General features: G+C 47.1%; 1 protein-coding gene across 13 annotated transcripts in view; it reads left to right on the top strand.

Annotated features, from left to right (window-relative positions):
• Positions 1–19,815, top strand: part of EPB41L2 (erythrocyte membrane protein band 4.1 like 2) — a 258,307-nt gene that overhangs the window by 166,476 nt on the left and 72,016 nt on the right. For all 13 annotated transcript variants that reach the window (XM_088443090.1, XM_088443088.1, XM_088443086.1 and 10 more), the window contains exons 10-11: positions 1,994–2,091; positions 10,247–10,419. In XM_088443090.1, coding sequence (XP_088299216.1) covers positions 1,994–2,091; positions 10,247–10,419 — 271 coding nt within the window. The remainder of the gene's footprint in view (positions 1–1,993; positions 2,092–10,246; positions 10,420–19,815) is intronic.

The following is a 19,815-nucleotide window of genomic DNA, read 5'->3' as shown; positions in this document are numbered from 1 at the left end:
CATATGTTACATCTTGCACATATTCTTAGTCGTTGTACACCTCTGTGTGTTTAATATGGGATGCTAGTGTGTTGCAGTATTTTTAGGATCATCCTATATAACTAAAAAACCTGAATTGTTTTCAATCCCAGTATTTTGACTCCTGAGGCACCTGGTTTAACAGAATTAATGGAGATTATATATTGTTTTAATTTCCAATTTTTCAGAATTATTTAATTGCGTATGACTGTAGCCATCATGATCAGGTTCCTGTCCTAATAAGGGTTCTATCACAGTCTATGAAATTAGTCTGTGATATGATGCATATTTCTTCGCACTAGTTTGCTTAGCTAACCTCTCAGTAATTTTATCTAATTATTGGCTTTGTAAACTATTTTTAGGCGTTACAGTAACTATAATTTTTATCTTGTATTATAAGCTAATGCTTCAACGTTGTGGGTAATGTGTGGCCTCTTTGTCTGATCAATGCCCACTTGTTAGGCCATATAAAAAGTCAAATAACACACCACTGCCATAATTGGTTCAAGCCATCCTCTGTCACAATAGTTGTCTTATTAAGAAAACAAGAGAACTGTATGGTAAATTTTGCAAAAACAAAGGGCCGAATTCAATTCAGTGTGATGATGAATAGCTGCGGGAGGGAGCTCCCGCAGCTTTTCAATACAGCGCGCTGTTTGCCTGGTCGGGAATTGGTTAAGTCAGAGAATGCTGGTTCTCGCGACTTAACCTGGATGTTAAGGCACGGTAACCGGCATTCTCTGCTTAAAGTGCCTGGCGCGCAGCTGTCAGCGCCGCACTAAGCAGGAAAACAGCTGCGCACCTGGCAGTTTTGTTGGATTTCTCCTCTCATCCCCAGGAAGGTGGGAGAAGAAATCCTTTAGCCGCCCAAACAGCACGGCGTATTGAATTAGCTGCAGGATCTCCCTCCCGCAGCTATTCATCATCGCTCTGAATTGAATTCAGCCCTTTGTTTTTGCAAAATTTACCTAGCGCACACACACTAAGGATAAGGAGCGTCATTTTATTCATGACCATATGGAAAATCATTTTCATTCTAAATGAGCTCCAAGAGAAGTGTCGTGCAACAACTACCTAGTTCAAACGCCAGCATTTCTTCTTTGCTTAATCGTTATCCTTAGACAACTACTTGTTATATATAATTTTTCTTTGTCTCCATAGAAACAATGATATAGTCCCATTAGGGCAGACATTTACTGAGCTAGTATTCAATCTGTGTATATGTGTATGTGTGTGTGTGTGTGTGTGTGTGTGTAATACAGTGTGTGCACATGGGAAAATAAACCATTGACCTGTCTCATTCCCGCCTTTGTGATCCTGATATTAAGTCACATTTCAGATTTCCAACCAGAAAATACTTTTTAAAGTGTACTCAGTGTTGTAAACTTTGTCAGTGTTATGTTACTTAAGGAAATGTGGTGATTATTGATCATGTACCACATACTTAAATCAACAGACAGTATAGTTATAAATTCTCAAACGGATTTTGTCAGAACTGTTCCATAGGTGGTTTGTGACGCCTTTTTTGTGATCAGTACTATACTATAATTAGAATCTCAAAATATAAATACATTACCCCTGAAATAAATTGAATTTCACATAAAACATATCACAGGTAGTTAGAGCTTAAGCTATTTTCAAGTTTCAAAGAAAAAATTGATAAACTGACCTGATCCGAAGTATTTGGACTCCCCAAAAATCCTTTCACTATTGCAAAGTTTCCCAAACTCCACCATTACTGTCCAGGTTTTAAGGATATCCATGCTCAGTGATAGCAGGAGCACTCCCCAAAATCTAGAAAGTTGATCTAAAGGTCGATTACCACCCATGCAGCAAATCCTCATACAGCATCATTGTAGTGCCATCACTGTATCGTCAACATGTCAGTCTCCTTACTAACTGTTAAATACACACACACACACATATATAATATACTGATACTAAAATGTACTTTACTTTTGTAACTGTGTTACAGACAGAACAATTTGAGAGCACCATTGGGTTCAAATTGCCAAACCATCGATCTGCAAAGCGGTTATGGAAAGTGTGTGTGGAGCATCATACATTTTACAGGTAACTTTATTTCATTTAATACAAAACCAATTAATTTAAGTATGGTACGTGATTTGTTTGATACAATCTCAATTATGGTTTTTTTTATAGTAGTGGGGTCTTTTTAGCTATAAAGTTGTCGAATTTCACAGTAACCAGAATTTCTTATTTATGTCTTGTTGCAGAGTTCTTGAACCTATTGCTTTTGTTTTGGAACCCAAAAGTTGGGTATTTCCTCAACAAAAATGAAAATAAGAAAATAAAATTCCTAGAAGCATTTGTAATCAATATCAAGTGCATGTTTCATAAACTTTAATATATACACAGATGTGTCCTCCTACACTATTGCTGCAGTTGTGCCATGCAGCCCTTCTCTGCATGCCAGGTCCTGGCCAAAAATGCGTCTTAGTCATAAATGGATGCAATAAAACTTCTTCACGAGACTGCACTGATAAATTTCATATGCGACACTTGCATATCTCTCTCGTATCGCATTGCGTATTGAGGCTAGGAGTATGAGGACACATCTCTATGCTTTCAGGTATAATACTACTATTTTAGATATTTCTACTTCAGGGTCCATAGGGTATCCACAGGATACCTTGGGGTATAGGTGTGACGTCAGTCATCGGGCACCATAGAGTTAAGCTTTCAGCCTCCCAGGATGCACTAGGGTCCCCCTCCTATACCCCACACCACCGAGCCAAGGCACCTCAGTTTAGTTTGGTGCCCGGCCGGAGTCGGGTGCACCTGTTGGAGTGGGGGCTAAGAAGAGCCCCTGAAGCTTTTCTGCATGCAGCTGTGGCTGCACATCTGGTTGTACAGCATGGACAGTCAGTCCTGACGTCCATGCTGTCTTCCCTACACCCCCGCCGGTACCAGAACGCCGGTACCGATCCGGGGATGCTGGTGAGCATCTGGGGTCACAGCTAGCGGTGACCCCAGATGTTCTGGACCATGGCCGGATTCAAGGGGGACAGCAAGGTAAGCAGCGGGGTCCCGCGGTTGGTCCCCGCTGTTACATGGTCCAGAGTCCCCAGGCAGGGGGCTCCCTGGGGACTGGCTGCAGCGTGGAGCCAGGTAAGAACCTGCGCTTCCACTACCCCCCTGGGACAGCGGACCGCAGCAGAGCGGTAGCGCTGCGGCGTCCCAGGGTTTAAATGCATGCCAGGGGAGCGCGCCTTCCCTGTCTCACAGCCGGCGCCTCCCCCGCTGCACACAGCCCTCTCTGCACTCTGCCGACTGGCCCTGTGGCAGCGCTCCTCCCCCAGGCCAGCCTCCTCTCTGCTCCTCGGCTGCCATCTTCCTGAACGCATGGTGAACGCTGCTGGAAGCCTGGAAGGAAGCCTCTTGGTCTGGGTCCCCCTGCATACCTCTCCTCCGCTTGTGGTCAGGTCTGTGTATGCAGCGCTGTGTCCTACCAGACCCTGTGTCTGCGTAGTTGAGTGATCAGTGCTGGTTAGTGCAGGAATTGATTTTCTTTGCATTGTATGTGACTGTGCTAGCGCTGCTGCCTGTATCTTTATTCTGACTGTCAGCTTTATTACTGTCCCTGTTCTTTCTGCTAAGCCCTTGTGGTGCGGTGCTGCAGGGTGGTCTCTCACCTCTTTAAAATACAATTGGTGAGAGGGGTCACATACTTAGTACCATCATGTCTGAAAGTGATTTTCCTCTCCGGCTACAGTGTGCTACATGTAAAGTACCTTTAGCGGAGGGGGAGGGTAGCGCGGAGGGCCTCTGCCGGCAGTGTTTGTCGATGGCGCGGCCTATTACGGTTACAGCACCGATACAGGAGCCGCCCTGGGCTTGTTTCGCTCAGGCACTTACAACCTTAGTGGGCCAGTTAGCTCCGCAGCCCGCGTTTACACAGATGGGTTTGTCCCAGCAGTCAGTGGTGTCGTCACCCATGCAGGGTTTCTCAAGACAATTGGTGGTACCCCGCAGTCTCCCTATTTCCCCTCTCCCGGTTTCTCAGGAGCCGGCGTGGGTTAACTCCCTGACGAGTTCGGTACAGCACTTGTCGGATGTGTTGCAGGGGGAGACTGTGGTGCGGCCACATAAACGGCCGGTGGCGTCTGTCGGCTCCTTATGAGGATGACGAAGGGACGTCTGATGATGGGGAGATTCTGCATCCTTACGACCAGGAACCTCTCCATACTAAGGACGCTGACGCTAGGTCCAAGGTATATATTCCTGGACTTATTCGAGCAGTCCGCACAGCCTTGGTGATTGTGGACGAAGTTCCCCCAGCTGCTAAATCCAAGTATGCCTTTTTTAAGGATGTGAAGGGTGACGCCACAGTCTTTCCTCTTTCGGGTCAGTTGGTGGACCATTTAGAGGAGGCGTGGAAACAGCCTGGCAAGCGATACCAGCCGCAGAGACGCCTGGCAGTGGCTTATCCGTTCGCGGATAATTATTTTGCTAAGTGGGAATCCCCTCCACAGGTGGATTCTCATGTGACCCGTCTTGTCCGTAGTGCCACATTGCCGATGCCATCCATGTCCTCCCTTAAGGATGCTACGGACCGCAAGGTGATCTGCCTGAAGTCCGCTTATTCCCTTGCGGGGGGGGGCAGCGCGGCCGGCTATGGCCATTTGCTGGGTTGCCAGAGCGATGGAGCGCTGGGCGGATTCATTGGAGGCGTCCTTTGATTCCGACTGTCCGGCCGAACAAACGGAGTTGATTGGTAATTTCCGTGATTCGGCCACTTATATCAACGAGGCGGCCTTAGACATTAATACACTGGTGTCTCGAATTTCTTCAGCTGCGGTGGCTGCTCGTCGCACCTTGTGGTTGCGATCCTGGAAGGCGGATGCTGACTACAAAAAGGGTTTGGAGGCGTTGCCCTTTAACGGAGAAGTTCTCTTCGGTCCAGATCTGGACAAGATTGTGGCCACGCTGGCGGCAGCCAAATCGTCATGTCTCCCGTCGGCCGCGGCTCCTTCTGGTTCAGGACCATCGTCCTTTTGGTCTTATAGGGCCCAGGGCAGGCCCAAACCACAGTCTTTTCCCCGACAGGCTGGTCCCAAAAAATCGGCCAAGCCCCGGAAGCAGGCATGGAGTACCAGACGTCCGGCCCGGGCCTCCCATTGGGGGATCCCAAAGTGGGAGGCCGCCTACTGCAGTTCGCCCGGTGTTGGTCGGTCATCACGACAGACACTTGGGTTCTCGAGGTGGTCTCCCACGGGTATGCCCTCTCTTTCCGGCACAGACCCCCGACTCGATTCTTCACCACGGGTCTACCATCAGACCGGAACAAGGCCACGGAGCTGCGGAAGGTCTTGCACACTATGCTCCAGGCTGGAGTTATAGTGCCTGTTCCATTCTCCCAGAGGGGCCAGGGTTTCTATTCAAATCTTTTTTTGGTGTAGAAACCCAATGGGTCGTATCGTCCGATTCTCAACCTCAAAGCTCTCAACAAGTCTTTGCGGGTGCCGAAGTTTCGGATGGAGACCCTACGGTCCATCATTCTGGCGCTGGAACCTGGGGACTACATGGTGTCATTGGACATACAGGACGCTTACCTGCATGTCCCTATTCTTTTGCGCCATCAACAGTTCCTCAGGTTTGCAATCTGCAGCGACCACTTTCAGTTTCGGGCGTTACCTTTTGGCCTGGCGACAACACCGCGTGTGTTCACCAAGGTGATGGTGGTCATGGCGGCTTCTCTGCGGCTGCAGGAAGTCCGCATGTTGCCGTACTTGGACGACCTGTTATTAGTGGCAGGATCTCCAGAGCTCCTGTTACACCACTTGGACCTGACCATTGTGCTGCTGCAACGGCACGGCTGGCTAATCAACTGGCAGAAGTCAACTCTAATCCCGTTTCGGCGGATTCTGCACCTCGGAGCCTTATTAGACTCGGGACAGCAAAGGATCTTTGTGACGGAGGAAAAGATCTCTGCTTTACAGTAGAGGGTGCGCAGTTGTCTGCACAGCCGCCGGGTGTCTCTACACTCGGCGATGAGGTTACTGGGCTCCATGGTGTCGGTGTTCGACATGGTGGAATATGCCCAGTTTCACTCCAGACCTCTGCAGCACCTGATACTGTCCAAGTGGAACGGGCTGCTTCAGTCTCTGAAGTCCCAGACGATAGTGCTCACCCCGGAGGTTCGCCTGTCCCTTGCCTGGTGGTTGCAGACGACCCATCTCAACAAGGGACGTCCGTTCTGGGTTCCAAATTGGGTCCTGTTGACAACGGACGCCAGTCTTCGGGGCTGGGGAGCAGTTTCGGGTCCACACTTGTTCCAGGGCAGGTGGACGCCGACAGAAGCGGAACTTCCAATAAATATCTTGGATCTCCGTGCGGTCTTCAATGCTCTCCAGCAGGCACATCGGGTTCTCCAGGGTCGTCCGGTGCAGGTCCAGTCGGACAACGCTACCACCGTGGCCTACATAAACAGGCAAGAAGGTACCCGAAGTCGGGCGGCTCTCGTAGAGGTGTCTCGGATCCTGGTATGGGCGGAGCGCAATCTTCCGGCCATATCAGCGGTCTTCATCCCGGGAGTGCTAAATTGGGAGGCGGGTCTTGCACAAGAGACAAAGAGGCGTCTCTGGTGGATGCTCTCTCCGTCCGGTGGACGTTCCGGTTCGCGTACCTGTTTCCTCCGGTTTCCCTCCTTCCACGGGTAATCCGGAAATTAAAACAGGAAGGAGGGACGCTCCTGTTGATAGCTCCCGCGTGGCCCAGAAGGCACTGGTTCTCAGACCTTCGGGGTCTGTCCGTGGACAGTCCTCTGCGGTTGCCGCTACGACCGGACCTTCTGTCGCAGGGTCCTTGTCTTCACCCGGACCTGGCTCGGCTGTCTTTGACGGCGTGGCTGTTGAGACAGCCATGTTGAGGTCCAGGGGGTTTTCCAGCTCTGTGGTGCGTACCATGTTGCGAGCTCGGAAACCGTCGTCCGCGAGAATATACCATCGCGTGTGGCATACGTTCTTCCAATGGTGTCGACCGAGAGGTTATGCACCGCGGGAGTTTCGTCTGTCTAGTATACTTGCCTTCCTACCAGCGGGACTAGATCATGGGCTTCGCCTTGCCTCTTTGAAGGTACAGGTTTCGGCCCTGTCTGTCTGGTTTCACCGTAGGATTGCTACAATCCCGGATGTGCGCACCTTTATGCAAGGTGTTCTCCGCATTCAGTCGCCCTTTGTTCCACCTGTGGCGCCTTGGGATTTGGCTGTGGTCCTGAGGGCTCTCCAGGGACCGCCGTTTGAACCACTGGGCTCAGTGGATCTTAAATGGCTAACGGCTAAGACTGTTTTCCTTCTGACCATAGCTTCGGCCAGACGCGTTTCTGATTTTGGGTCTCTCTCTTGTAGACCCCCTTTCTTGGTTTTTCATGGGAACAGGGCAGTGCTCCGCACTCGGCCTGAGTTTCTTCCCAAAGTTGTTTCCCAGTTTCATGTTAACGAGGAAATTGTTGTTCTGGCCTTAAAGACTTATGTTGACCGCACTTCTTCGTTTAGGAAGTCGGACGCCTTGTTTGTCCTCTATGGCTTCCGTAAAAAGGGTTGGCCTGCTTCAAAGCTAACTTTGGCAGCCTGGATCCGTATGGCTATTTCTGAAGCTTATCTTCATGAAAGTCTGCCGGTTCCTCCTTCTTTGAAGGCTCATTCCACTAGGTCTGTGGGTCCTTCATGGGCAGCTCGACGTGGTGCCTCTGCAGTCCAGATCTGCAAGGCTGCTACGTGGTCCTCTGTCCATACCTTCGTGAGGTATTACAGGTTTGACACCTTCGCCTCTCAGGATGCTTCCTTCGGGCGGCGGATTCTCCTTTCAGCACAGGAGCGTCCCCACCCTTAAAGGATACTGCTTTGGGACATCCCCAAGGTATTCTGTGGATACCCTATGGACCCTGAAGTAGAAAATATGAGATATGGTAAGAACTTACCCTTGTTATCTCTATTTCTACGAAGTCCATAGGGTTCCACAGGACTCCCGCCCTGTCGCACCTGTGCTGCAGATGGGCTTTGTTCTGGTCACCGGTTTTTCCGTCTCCCTCTGGTGAGAGTGTGGTTCTTGTGTGTATCCAGATCTTCTTTCTCTCTTCCTTCTCCTCCTCCGGCCTATGGCTTGGTAACTAACTAATGTGCCTTGGCTCGGGGGCGGGGTATAGGAGGGGGACCCTAGTGCATCCTGGGAGGCTGAAAGCTTAACTCTATGGTGCCCGATGACTGACGTCACACCTATACCCCAAGGTATCCTGTGGAACCCTATGGACTTCGTAGAAATAGAGATAACAAGGGTAAGTTCTTACCATATCTCATATTTTGTCATATGTCATAGAAAGGTACAGAAGACTAATATGCAACTATTAGCTTTAGGATGGTTTTATGTTCGTGTCTCTGGATTTAACCTAATGAAGACTTGCAAGGGTTTTAAATATATGAAACAGAAATATATGCACTGCCCATATTCTGTAGAATTTCAATTTCAGGGAGACTTTTGTCTTAGATTTTGAAGGATATTACTTTGCAAAGAGTGCTGGTAAGAACATTGCATTTCCATGAAACATACTGTAAATTGTGAGATATAAAAAGGATTCACCACTGCTGGAAGAGGGTTAGCTACAAATCTATTAGTGTCTGATACTATACTGTGATTAGACCTACCCTTTCTTTCCTATATAGGGAGAGCTTAATGTGTAGACTCGGGGAGGTCAAAGCAATTATCACCCAATAACATTTATTTAAACCAAAAGGGATATCCTCCATTTTTGAATTAAATCCGCTATTAATGATAATGATAAGGCAGTGGTCAGGGAACAGGTGTAAATTACCCCACATGGGGTAAAAATGAAATTCCTGAGGGAATGGACAGATAGCCAATCATGCATATGAATCATTCTATAATATATAATATAATATAGAATGATTCATATGCATGCCCGGCTGTGCAGCATGGAGGCTATAAGCCGGACGCCCGCTGAGATGTTATTACCAGCGGGCACCCAGCTCCTTCCCTGCAGCGCCGCGTTAGCCAGAGGCTGGAGTTCTCTTCTGAACTCCAGCTTCCGGCTCTCTCCATGCGCACTATAGGAGAGACGTCATGACGTCTCTCCCATAGTTCCGAGGAGCAGCCGGGCGGACAGGACGGTGGCGGATGCAGGAGCGAGGATTAAGTACAAGCGGCACTACTACTGCACATTTTTTTGTACAAGCGGCACTACTACAGGGGCATAACTATGGAGGCACTACTATATGATTTCCTTCCTTCCAAATGAATGGGGTAACGTCGGCGTAACTAAATATATTTTGGGGTAAAAGGTAAAAAAAGTTCCCTGACCCCTGTTCCAAGGTGTTGTATAATAGCTGTGAGAATTACTTTGACCTCTCCCAATCTAGACATTAGCTCTCCCCTATATGGGTGAGTAAGGGTAGGTCTAGTCACATTATAGTGTCGCAGACACAATTCATTTAAAGTAAAATATTTGTATCTTACAATTTATTTAAAGCTAAATATTTGCATCTTACCCACTTCTAGCGCCAGAAAATCCTTCTTTTTATATCTATTTACCCTTAAGTGTCTGGGAAACCCTGTTTTCTATTGAGGCCTCAGCTATAGGGTAACCTCTGGTGCTGCCCATAACTATTTATTTTATATAAATTGTGAACTCGCCTTTTAAATTTTAAACTAAATATTAGGTGTCAGATGGCCACATACATCTAATACCTAATTAAGCAGAGACCATAAAAAATAATTACTTTTTTATTCTTTTCTACTTTATTAGAAGTGTGCTCAAGAAACTCATTTGCTAATTTATTTCATTTTTTGCTCTTTTTTTTTTTTCACAGTCTATTGTTTCCGCTAACAGCCAACAATTAGTGTCAACCACAATAGCACTCCAGCTGTTCATGACTTCCTGTTTTTAATGTTGATTCAGAGCACAAAGATTTGAAGAATCTGAATCATTAAACACGTCTACAACACAGTGTCACCTTACACTCTGTAAAAAGTAGACATAAGTTAACCTCAAATTTGTAAAGGAATTTCTTGTAGTATACGAGTTTACAACTAATTTATAAAGAAAAATGCATTGTAGAATACTGTTCTTCAGGTTAAAATGTGCAATTGAAATTTTACAACTAAAAATAAACTGCTGATATTTACCATTAAAACAAAACATGAACTTGAATAGAACTATTGGGACATATTTCATATGTACTATGCTTAACAGGCTCTCGTCACCAGAACAGCCGCCGAAGGCCAAGTTCTTGACTCTGGGATCTAAGTTTCGTTATAGCGGCCGCACACAGGCACAGACTCGAGAGGCAAGCACAAGGATAGACAGGCCAGCTCCACATTTTGAGCGCACCTCAAGCAAACGTGTTTCTAGGAGTCTTGATGGAGGTAACAAATGTTTTTCCTCTAGATTAGTGTCCTGTAATTGTGTTAAGATCCAGGCTAGGTAAACAATTGGTAATCTATATGTTCTTTATAGCCTTTTGTTAATAAAGTTTGCTCATGGGATAATCTGTTTAGCCCAGTTTGGTACATGGCAAGGTTGATCATGGTTCTAAACAAAAATTCTTCATTCAGCCTCTTTTTGGCTTTTTTTTTTTTGTTTTTTTTCCCTTTAGTCGCTGCACCACACCATAGTTCCCCAAATTCATAGTCGACCACAGAGTAGTGTGCCAATTCATAGTATGCCACACATTAGTGCCCCCAACTCTTAGTATGCCACACAGTAGTACCCCTAAAAGATTAGTCACTCTCCAGCTACCATCTGTGATAGACTTGAAGCGTAATCTGCCAGTGACAGCCGGGCAGCAGGATCTTAAGATCACTATAGCAGTCCCTTCAGTGATAGCCTGGATCAGGTTTAATAGGGCTGGAGACTGTGATCTCAAAGTAAATACAGCCATTATACTGGGAGAGCATTTAGTTTAGTTGAGCTCTGCATGTCAACAGCAGGTGGTTTGTCATTGGCATGGATTTGACTGGTGAAGTGTGCTCAAGCCTCCTCCTCTAATCTAGAAATGGTGATGATCCTATCTCATTCATCATGACGATCGCCACATGCAGCAGTCATGTATTGAAGCCATGTGGTCTGTCTTTTTTGTTAAAAAATAACTCTCTTGTCACTAACACTGATCAAACTATGGTGGAGAAAACTAGTCACCGGGGGTAAATTTACTAAAGTGAGAGTTTTTAGAAGTGGAGATGTTGCCCGTGGCAACCAATCAGATTCTAGCTATTAAGTTTTAGAAGGTGCTATTTAAATGTTAAGTATAATCTGATTGGTTGCTATGTGCAACATTTCCACTTCTAAAAACTCACTTTAGTAAATTTACCCCCAGGACTAAACTAGTCGCCAGGACCAGAGTCTTAGTTGCCATGGCAACTAGTATTTGCCATCCACTTGTTCTAGCCTGTTCATTTTGTTCACATGTGATATTACTCAATGGGGTTCCATGCACTCAGAAGTGTCATTTATGCAGTCAATTGACATAAAAAAAAATTTGAGTAACACAAAATAATTCTATAGGTAGAAAAAGTCCACACATAAGTAATCTGATGGTTGTCAGGTCTAAAGTGCATTCATTCATTAATTAAGTCTTTATTTCTATGGGTTTCCAAGAGACGCAAGTAAATATTTGCCAAATATTTTTATGCTTTTTATATCGCATTAAGTTTATATTCTTTATTTAGACCGCTGCAACTAACGTCAGTACTTGTATTGATTTTACATTCTTAGCTTGATTGTAATCTAGCCCTTTAGAGTCTCCATTATATATATATTTTTTATAAGCAGTAAAAGATTAAGCGATTCTTGTTCAATTCTAAAGTGGGTCATGTATAATAAGGCTTGTGGCTGTGACACACTCTGCAAGCACTGAAGCCGGAAGGTTTATATATGGTGATTTATGATATATTTATCTTCTATTCTCTTGTCTAGTGATACGTAATATAAAAGCTTGAAACTAGCTTTGGATCCTCTGTAAGGAAGGCTTGGAAGCATAAACACATGAGATTTGTATTAGAATAGTTTTTACTTGTGGGTAAACTGGATGTTTATTGACAATCTCAGTGTACGTAATACAACATAACTACAATCTAGTAAGGTTTTTATTTAAGTGGCATTCTTTTCGTAACAGCCCCAGTTCCTCCCACTAACACTCATGTTGCAGCTGATAAGGCTCGGGGACAGGGGTCTATCGTAATAAACTGTTATAAAAAGGGACACTATATTTAAAGCTTTACATGGGTGACATTGTTGCTTAAAACAAGCACTCCTGAGGGGTTGTTTCTGCATTGAATGACCCAGTCATTACCTTTTCTGTACCTATTAAGTATGATTTTAAAATAGATTTTTGTTTATTTTGTTGCTTTCTATATATTGGCAATAAATGTGGTCATAAGATGGCCACAATAGGTTTGTATGTGTGAAGTAATTTTCTGCTGAAACTAACAGGCTACGGGCCATATTCAATTTGGAGCGAAAAGCCGTTCTCAGCTAAACCTTTTCGCCGATAACGTAATTTTCGCCGATTCCACTTATCCCTGTAATCAATTTGTTTGAGTTTTCGTCTGTGTGAAAAGTTTGCGCCTTGTAACCAGCGGAAAAGATTCGCCAATGAATACCCGGTGGAAAATAGTGCACAATTGGGGTTTTGCAGTGCAATCTTGCGGCAACCACCCTGCACCCCCCCTGATGCTAACTGCGTCAAACACTAGAAAAATTACACAGGACACCCCCAAAAAAAACTTTAAAAAAGTGGGCGAAAAATTTCAAAGTGGGGTTACAACTTCAAAAACTAGCGAAATAGCCTTTGGGGGGTGGTCTGCAAGTATGGGTGAGGTTTTTTTTTATTGCAGGTGCTTGCTGAAGGTGCGTTTTTTTCATGCACTTTAAAGCATGATCTTATTTATTTTGAACTATGCTTGCACCCATTTTGATGTAGCCCCAAATTTGATGAGAATACTTATTTTGCCCCCAAAAGTTGCTAAATACTATTCTTCACCACTCTCCCAAAAACGCTAAATTGCTCCTATTGAGACCATTTAAAGAACCCAAATATCTTTAGCAGGGCTAATCGATGTTACCCATAGTGAACCCTCATGTCAGAGCATCTTTAGGGGGGTGTCAGGCTGATTTTTCCAAAGACGACAGGACTTTTCGCCGGGTCCTGTTTTCGGCAATTTGGAATTTAATCCGGGGACGCTTGCGATAAGTTTTCGATGGCAAAACCTGCCCGGCCTATGACTTTTCGCTCCAAATTAAATACGGGCCTACGATGGAGACTGAACGAATGAGGGCTCTCATTCAGACTGGTCAGGCAGCTGGATCCTTTCAGATTTGGTGACTTACATGTGATGTTAATTTGACAGCAGGAGCCAAACATAAAAGCGTTTCATAGTGGTTGCATTAAAGTTTCTTGCACTTGTGAATCTTCCCCATTGTGTTTTGTTTTATTTAATGATTAGCTGAAGTACCCGGCGTTGTCCAGGTTTAAATCTTCAAGTTATTAAGTTAGGCATCCCAGACCGATTGCCACCCCTCTGTGAATTTTTCATCCAAGTCGATCCAGTGGAAGGCTCAGAACAGGCTCTCCATGTTTAAGTTCTGCCCAGCGTACACCAACGGGAGGTCCAACTATATATATATATATATATATATATATATATATATAAAAACCCTATAACCTGGCCAGGATCCAACTAGACCACCTCGCGTTGGTTTCATCCTAATCGGTGCAGGGCTGTCCGAATGCATAACCGGACAGACAGACAAACAGTCCAATGAATTTTATATGGAGTACTTAGAATATTGGAATATAAACCAGTGTCATAATTGTTGCCATGCCCAGCTGTTTGTGTGAAGGTTTTGTTTCTTAAAAGAATATGACTAAAGCAATTTTATGTGTCTTCTTCTGTAACCTCTACTTTCATGTTTGTAAATGTAATGTTTTTTGGGGTAGAACAAGACCGCATAGCTTACTTGAAATTATTGGCTCAAATTAGAACTGAGACCATAGTTTATCATTTATTTTGTCTGATCCAGCATTCTAAAAATGTCCCAGTGGCTTACTAAGATATACAGGTTGAGTCTCCCATATCCAAAATGCTTGGGACCAGGGGTATTTTAGATAACGGAATATTCCATATTTTGGAATATTTGCATTTAATAATGAAATATCTTGGGAATGGGACTCTAATATACACACAGAATGCATTTATGTGTTATATACACCTTATACACACAGCCTGCAGGTAATTTTATGCAATATTTTCAATAATTTTGTGGCTCAAACAAAGTTTGTGTACAGAAATGAAATTTATTTATGTTTCATATACACCTTATACACACTGCCTGATGGTAATTTTATACAATACTTTTAATAATTTGTGCCTTAGACAAAGTTTGTGTACATTGAGCCATCAAAAATCAAAGGTTTCATTATCTCAGTCATGCCAAAAAAAAAATCCGTATTTCGGAATATTTGGATATGGGAGACTCGACCTCTAATTAAAAGGGCATTTGTGTGGTATAATTTAGATGGCTACACGTAACAAATAGTAGCATATAAGATTTTGCATAGTTCTCTAAAGCGCTATTGCTGGTTTCACCTGTGACCCAGCACCCCTCTCCCAGCACCGCTTGCATCAACCAGCAGTATAGATTACAGCAGCAGTCAGCAACATCAATCAACCCTCAACCATTGCAATACTCATCCACAGAGCTGTAACTAGACATTTTGGTGCCCTGTACCAGAAAAAGCATTGGCGCCCCCTCCCCGCTGTAGGTCTCCCTGCAGACACACCTAGCCTGCTGAACCCCGCAAAGGTTCATGGGAGGAGGAGCGGCTGCACCTGGGCATGCTCTCCTCCAGCAGCAATTTCTGCCCCCCACTGGCTCTGCTCCATGTTGCTACCGCTGTCTGCTGTATGAGCTGCTGCCCGATCAGAGCTGAGCTGAGAGCTCCTATCGCGGTAGGACAACAAGAAAAAAGGCACTGTCTCCCATCCCAGTCCCGCCATTGCCCGCTGTCAAGCTGAGCTGGCCCTAGGCTTGGAATGCATGCTCCTAGACATTTCAAAATGTCTTAGGCATTTGCCTAGTTTGCCTATGCCTAGGGCTGGCTCTGTATGAAGTACAATGTACAGAAAACTATTACATGTTAAATTCTGCATTTTTGTAACCCACAAAGATTTTATGTAATAAATTACCTGAATTGTCACCTATGACTAAATATAAGTTTTAGGAATGTCATAATAGGAAAAGGTAACTACTATTTTTAATTATGACTTGAAAGAATCTCCTTATCCTTCAATATTTGTTGTGATTTGATATATAGCACAGGAAACTAGTATGTGTAAAGTAATATGCATGGAAATGAAATAAGTATGCTGTGATGCTATCTGCTGGATATTCTGATTCAATTACATTTACTTTCTGGTAGTCTGTTTAGCTTATTGTGTTTAAGCATTCACTATTTCAATAATTTTAAATATTGTTTTCTGTTGCAAAATTGAAGATTTTTGTACTAAAATTAATTAAAATGCACTCCTTGGCGTGAGAAAGTAAAGAAAATGGTCTACAAAGTTATATGTGGCTGTGTGTTTTTATATGTACTTTTAATGGTAATTATAGTGTATAGATCTGTGTTGTGTTTGCGACAGAGCATGCATGGTTCATAAGGTAGCTGGTAAATCAGAAGAGTACAGTGTCACAGAAAATAATGAAAAAAGTGGTGTCTAAAGGAGATGCTGGTCATCATGTTGAAAGCTGCAGAGAACTCCAGATGGATGAGCATCTCTTAGATTGGTGATGAGAACATTGTTAGTGACTTTGGAAAGGGCAGCTTCAGATGGGTGTAGGGCTCAAAAACCTGATTGTAGCAGTTAGTGAGAGGAGAGGAAGGTGGGACAGCTATTCTAGACAAACTTCTCGAGACAAATGGAAGAAGAGGGATAGGCCAGTAGTTGGAAAGAAAGACAATGTTGGGAGAGGGTTTTTTACGTGTGACTGAGATGAGCATGTTGAAAGGAACAGGGTGAAGTATCAGAGGAAATATGAGGCCAGTTGAATCAGCCTTTAGGAGCAAAGGAGGTAAAATGGGATAGCATTGAGGGAATGGGTATGAAATACGGCCGGCGGTTCGATTCCCGTCAGCGGCAGCCTGACAGGAGCAGAGTGCGACGCAGCGGAAGCCTGACAGCGCTGGAAATCCCGTTCGTGGATAGGTAAGTATCCACTAACCTAACCCCCCTAACCCTCCTTAGGGGTGCCTAACCCCCCCCCCCAAGTGCCTAACCCTAATCCCCCCTCTAAGTGCCTAACCCTAACCACCCCCTTCCCCGCTACCTAAACCTAAGTCCCCCCCGGGGGTGCCTAGCCCTCCCTCCCCCTACCCTAACCCTCCCGGGGGGGTGCCTAACCCTAAGTCCCCCCCCGGGAGCCCTAAACCTAACCCTCCCCCCCCCGCGGCTGTCCGGAGCAGCGGAAGCCCGACAGCGCTGGAAATCTCGATCGTGGATAGGTGAGTATCTACTAACCTAACCCCCCTAACCCAAACCCTCCTTAGGGGTGCCTAACCCTAACTTCCCCCCCAAGTGCCTAACCCTAACCACCCCCTTTCCCGCTGCCTAAACCTGTCCCCCGAGGGGGTGCCTACCCCGAAGTCCCCCCCGGGGGTGCCTAACCCTAACCCTCCCTCCCCCTAGCCTAACCCTAACCCTCCCGGGGGGGTGCCTAACCCTAAGTCCCCCCCGGGAGCCCTAAACCTAACTCTCCCCCCCCCCCCCCGCGGCTGTCCGCTTGCGGCGCCCGGCATCACTACGATCGTGATATCGGTCTCCCGGCGTCGGGGAAATGCGGGCGTCTACATCTGATGATGGGGAGATTCTGGATCCTTACCATCAGGAACCTCTCCATGTTAAGGAAGCTGATGCTAAGTCCAAAGTATATATTCCTGGACTTATTCGGGCGGTCCGCACAGCCTTGGTGATTGAAGAAGGCATACTTAGATTTAGCCGCTGGGGGAACTTCGTCCTCAAAGATGTGAAGGGCGATGCCACAGTCTTTCCTCTTTCGGGTCAGTTAGTGGACCATTTAGAGGAGGCGTGGAAACAGCCTGGCAAAAGATACCAGCCGCAGAGATGCCTGGCGGTGGCTTATCCGTTGGCGGATAATTATTTTGCAAAGTGGGAATACCCTCCACAGGTGGATTCTCACGTGACCCATCTTGTCCGTAGTGCCAAGATGCCGATGCCATCCATGTCCTCCCTTAAGGATGCTACGGACCGCAAGGTGGAGATCTGCCTGAAGTCCGCTTATTCCCTTGCGGGGGGGGCAGCATGGCCGGCTATGGCCATTTGCTGGGTTGCCAGAGCGATGGAGCGCTGGGCGGATTCATTAGAGGCTTCTTTTGATTCCGACTGTCCGGCCGAACTGGCGGAGTTGATTGGCAATCTCCGTGATTCGGCCACCTACATCAACGAGGCGGCCCTAGACATTAGTACTCTGGTGTCTAGGATTTCTTCAGCAGCGGTAGCTGCTCGTTGCACCTTGTGGCTGCGATCCTGGAAGGCGGACACAGATTCCAAAAAGGGTCTGGAGGTCCGGATCTGGATAAGATTGTGGCCACGCTGGCGGCAGCCAAATCGGCTTGTCTCCCGTCGGCCGCTGCTCCTTCTGGTTCTGGACCATCGTCCTTTCGGTCATCTAGGGCCCAGGGCAGGCCCAAACCACAGTCGTTTCCTCGTCAGGCTGGCCCTAAGAAATCGGTCAAGCCCCGGAAGCAGGCATGGAGTACCAGACGTCCGGCCCCCAAGCCAGATGACAAGCCTGTGGCCTGACGGTCCGGGCCTCCCTTTGGGGGATCCCAGGGTGGGAGGCCGCCTGCTGCAGTTCGCCCAGTGTTGGTCGACCACTACGACAGACACTTGGGTTCTGGAGGTGGTCTCCCATAGGTACGCCCTCTCCTTCCGGCACAGACCCCTGGCTCGATTCTTCACCACGGGTCTACCATTAGACCGGAACAAGGCTACGGAGCTGCGGAAGGTATTGCACACTATGCTCCAGGCTGGAGTTATAGTGCCTGTTCCATTCTCCCAGAGGGGCCAGGGTTTCTATCCAAATCTTTTTTTGGTACAGAAACCCAATGGGTCGTATCGTCCGATTCTCAACCTCAAAGCACTCAACAGGTCTTTGCGGGTACCGAAGTTTCGGATGGAGACCCTACGGTCCATCATTCTGGCGCTGGAACCTGGGGACTACATGGTGTCATTGGACATACAGGACGCTTACCTGCATGTCCCTATTCTTTTGCGCCATCAACAGTTCCTCAGGTTTGCAATCCGCAGCGACCAGTTTCGGGCGTTACCTTTTGGCCTGGCGACAACACCACGGGTTTTCACCAAGGTGATGGCGGTCATGGCGGCTTCTCTGCGGCTGCAGGGAGTCCGCATGTTGCCGTATTTGGACGACCTGTTATTGGTGGCAGGATCTCCAGAGCTCCTGTTACGCCACTTGGACCTGACCATTGCACTGCTGCAACGGCACGGCTGGCTAATCAACTGGCAGAAGTCCACTCTAATCCCGTCTCGGAGGATTCTGCATCTTGGAGCCTTATTGGACTCGGGACAGCAAAGGATCTTCGTGACGGAGGACAAGATCTCTGCTTTACAGTCAAGGGTGCGCAGTTGTCTGCACAGCCGCCGGGTGTCCCTACTCTCGGCGATGAGGTTACTGGGCTCCATGATGTCGGTGTTCGACATGGTGGAATACGCCCAGTTTCACTCCAGACCTCTGCAGCACCTGATCCTGTCCAAGTGGAACGGGCTGCCTCAGTCTCTGAAGTCCCAGACGATTGTGCTCACCCCGGAGGTTCGCCTGTCCCTTGCTTGGTGGTTACAGACGACCCACCTCAACAAGGGACGTCCGTTCTGGGTTCCAAATTGGGTCCTGTTGACAACGGACGCCAGTCTTCGGGGCTGGGGAGCGGTTTTGGGTCCACACTTGTTCCAGGGCAGGTGGACGCCGACAGAAGCGGAGCTTCCCATAAATATCTTGGAAATCCGTGCGGTCTTCAATGCTCTCCAGCAGGCACATCGGTTTCTCCAGGGTCACCAGGTACAGGTCCAGTCGGACAACGCTACCACCGTGGCCTACATAAACAGGCAAGGAGGAACCCGCAGTCGGGCGGCTCTCGTAGAGGTCTCTCGGATCCTGGTTTGGGCGGAGCGCAATCTTCCGGCCATATCAGCGGTCTTCATTCCGGGAGTGCTAAATTGGGAGGCGGACTTTCTAAGTCGCCAGGACGTTCATCCGGGGGAATGGTCCCTGCACCCGGACGTTTTTCAACTGCTGGTGGACAGGTGGGGTCTTCCAGAGATCGACCTCATGGCGTCCCGGCACAACAACAAGTTGCCGGTGTACGGGTCTCGCACAAGAGACGAAGGGGCATCTCTGGTGGATGCTCTGTCCGTCCGGTGGACGTTCCGGTTCGCATACCTGTTCCCTCCGGTCTCCCTTCTTCCACGGGTAATCCGGAAATTCAAACCGGAAAGAGGGACGCTCCTGTTGATAGCTCCCGCGTGGCCCAGACGGCACTGGTTCTCAGACCTTCAGGGTCTGTCCGTGGTCAGTCCTCTGCGGTTGCCGCTACGACCGGACCTTCTGTCTCAGGGTCCTTGTCTTCACCCGGACCTGACTCGGCTGTCTTTGACGGCATGGCTGTTGAGACGGCCATGCTGAGGTCCCGGGGGTTTTCCAGCTCTGTGGTGCGTACCATGTTGCGA

Source organism: Taudactylus pleione, unplaced genomic scaffold, assembly GCF_031769625.1.
Source record: "Taudactylus pleione unplaced genomic scaffold, aTauple2 ptg000326l, whole genome shotgun sequence".
NCBI classification, from domain to species: Eukaryota; Metazoa; Chordata; class Amphibia; order Anura; family Myobatrachidae; genus Taudactylus; species Taudactylus pleione.
This window is presented reverse-complemented; position numbering and strand designations above follow the sequence as displayed.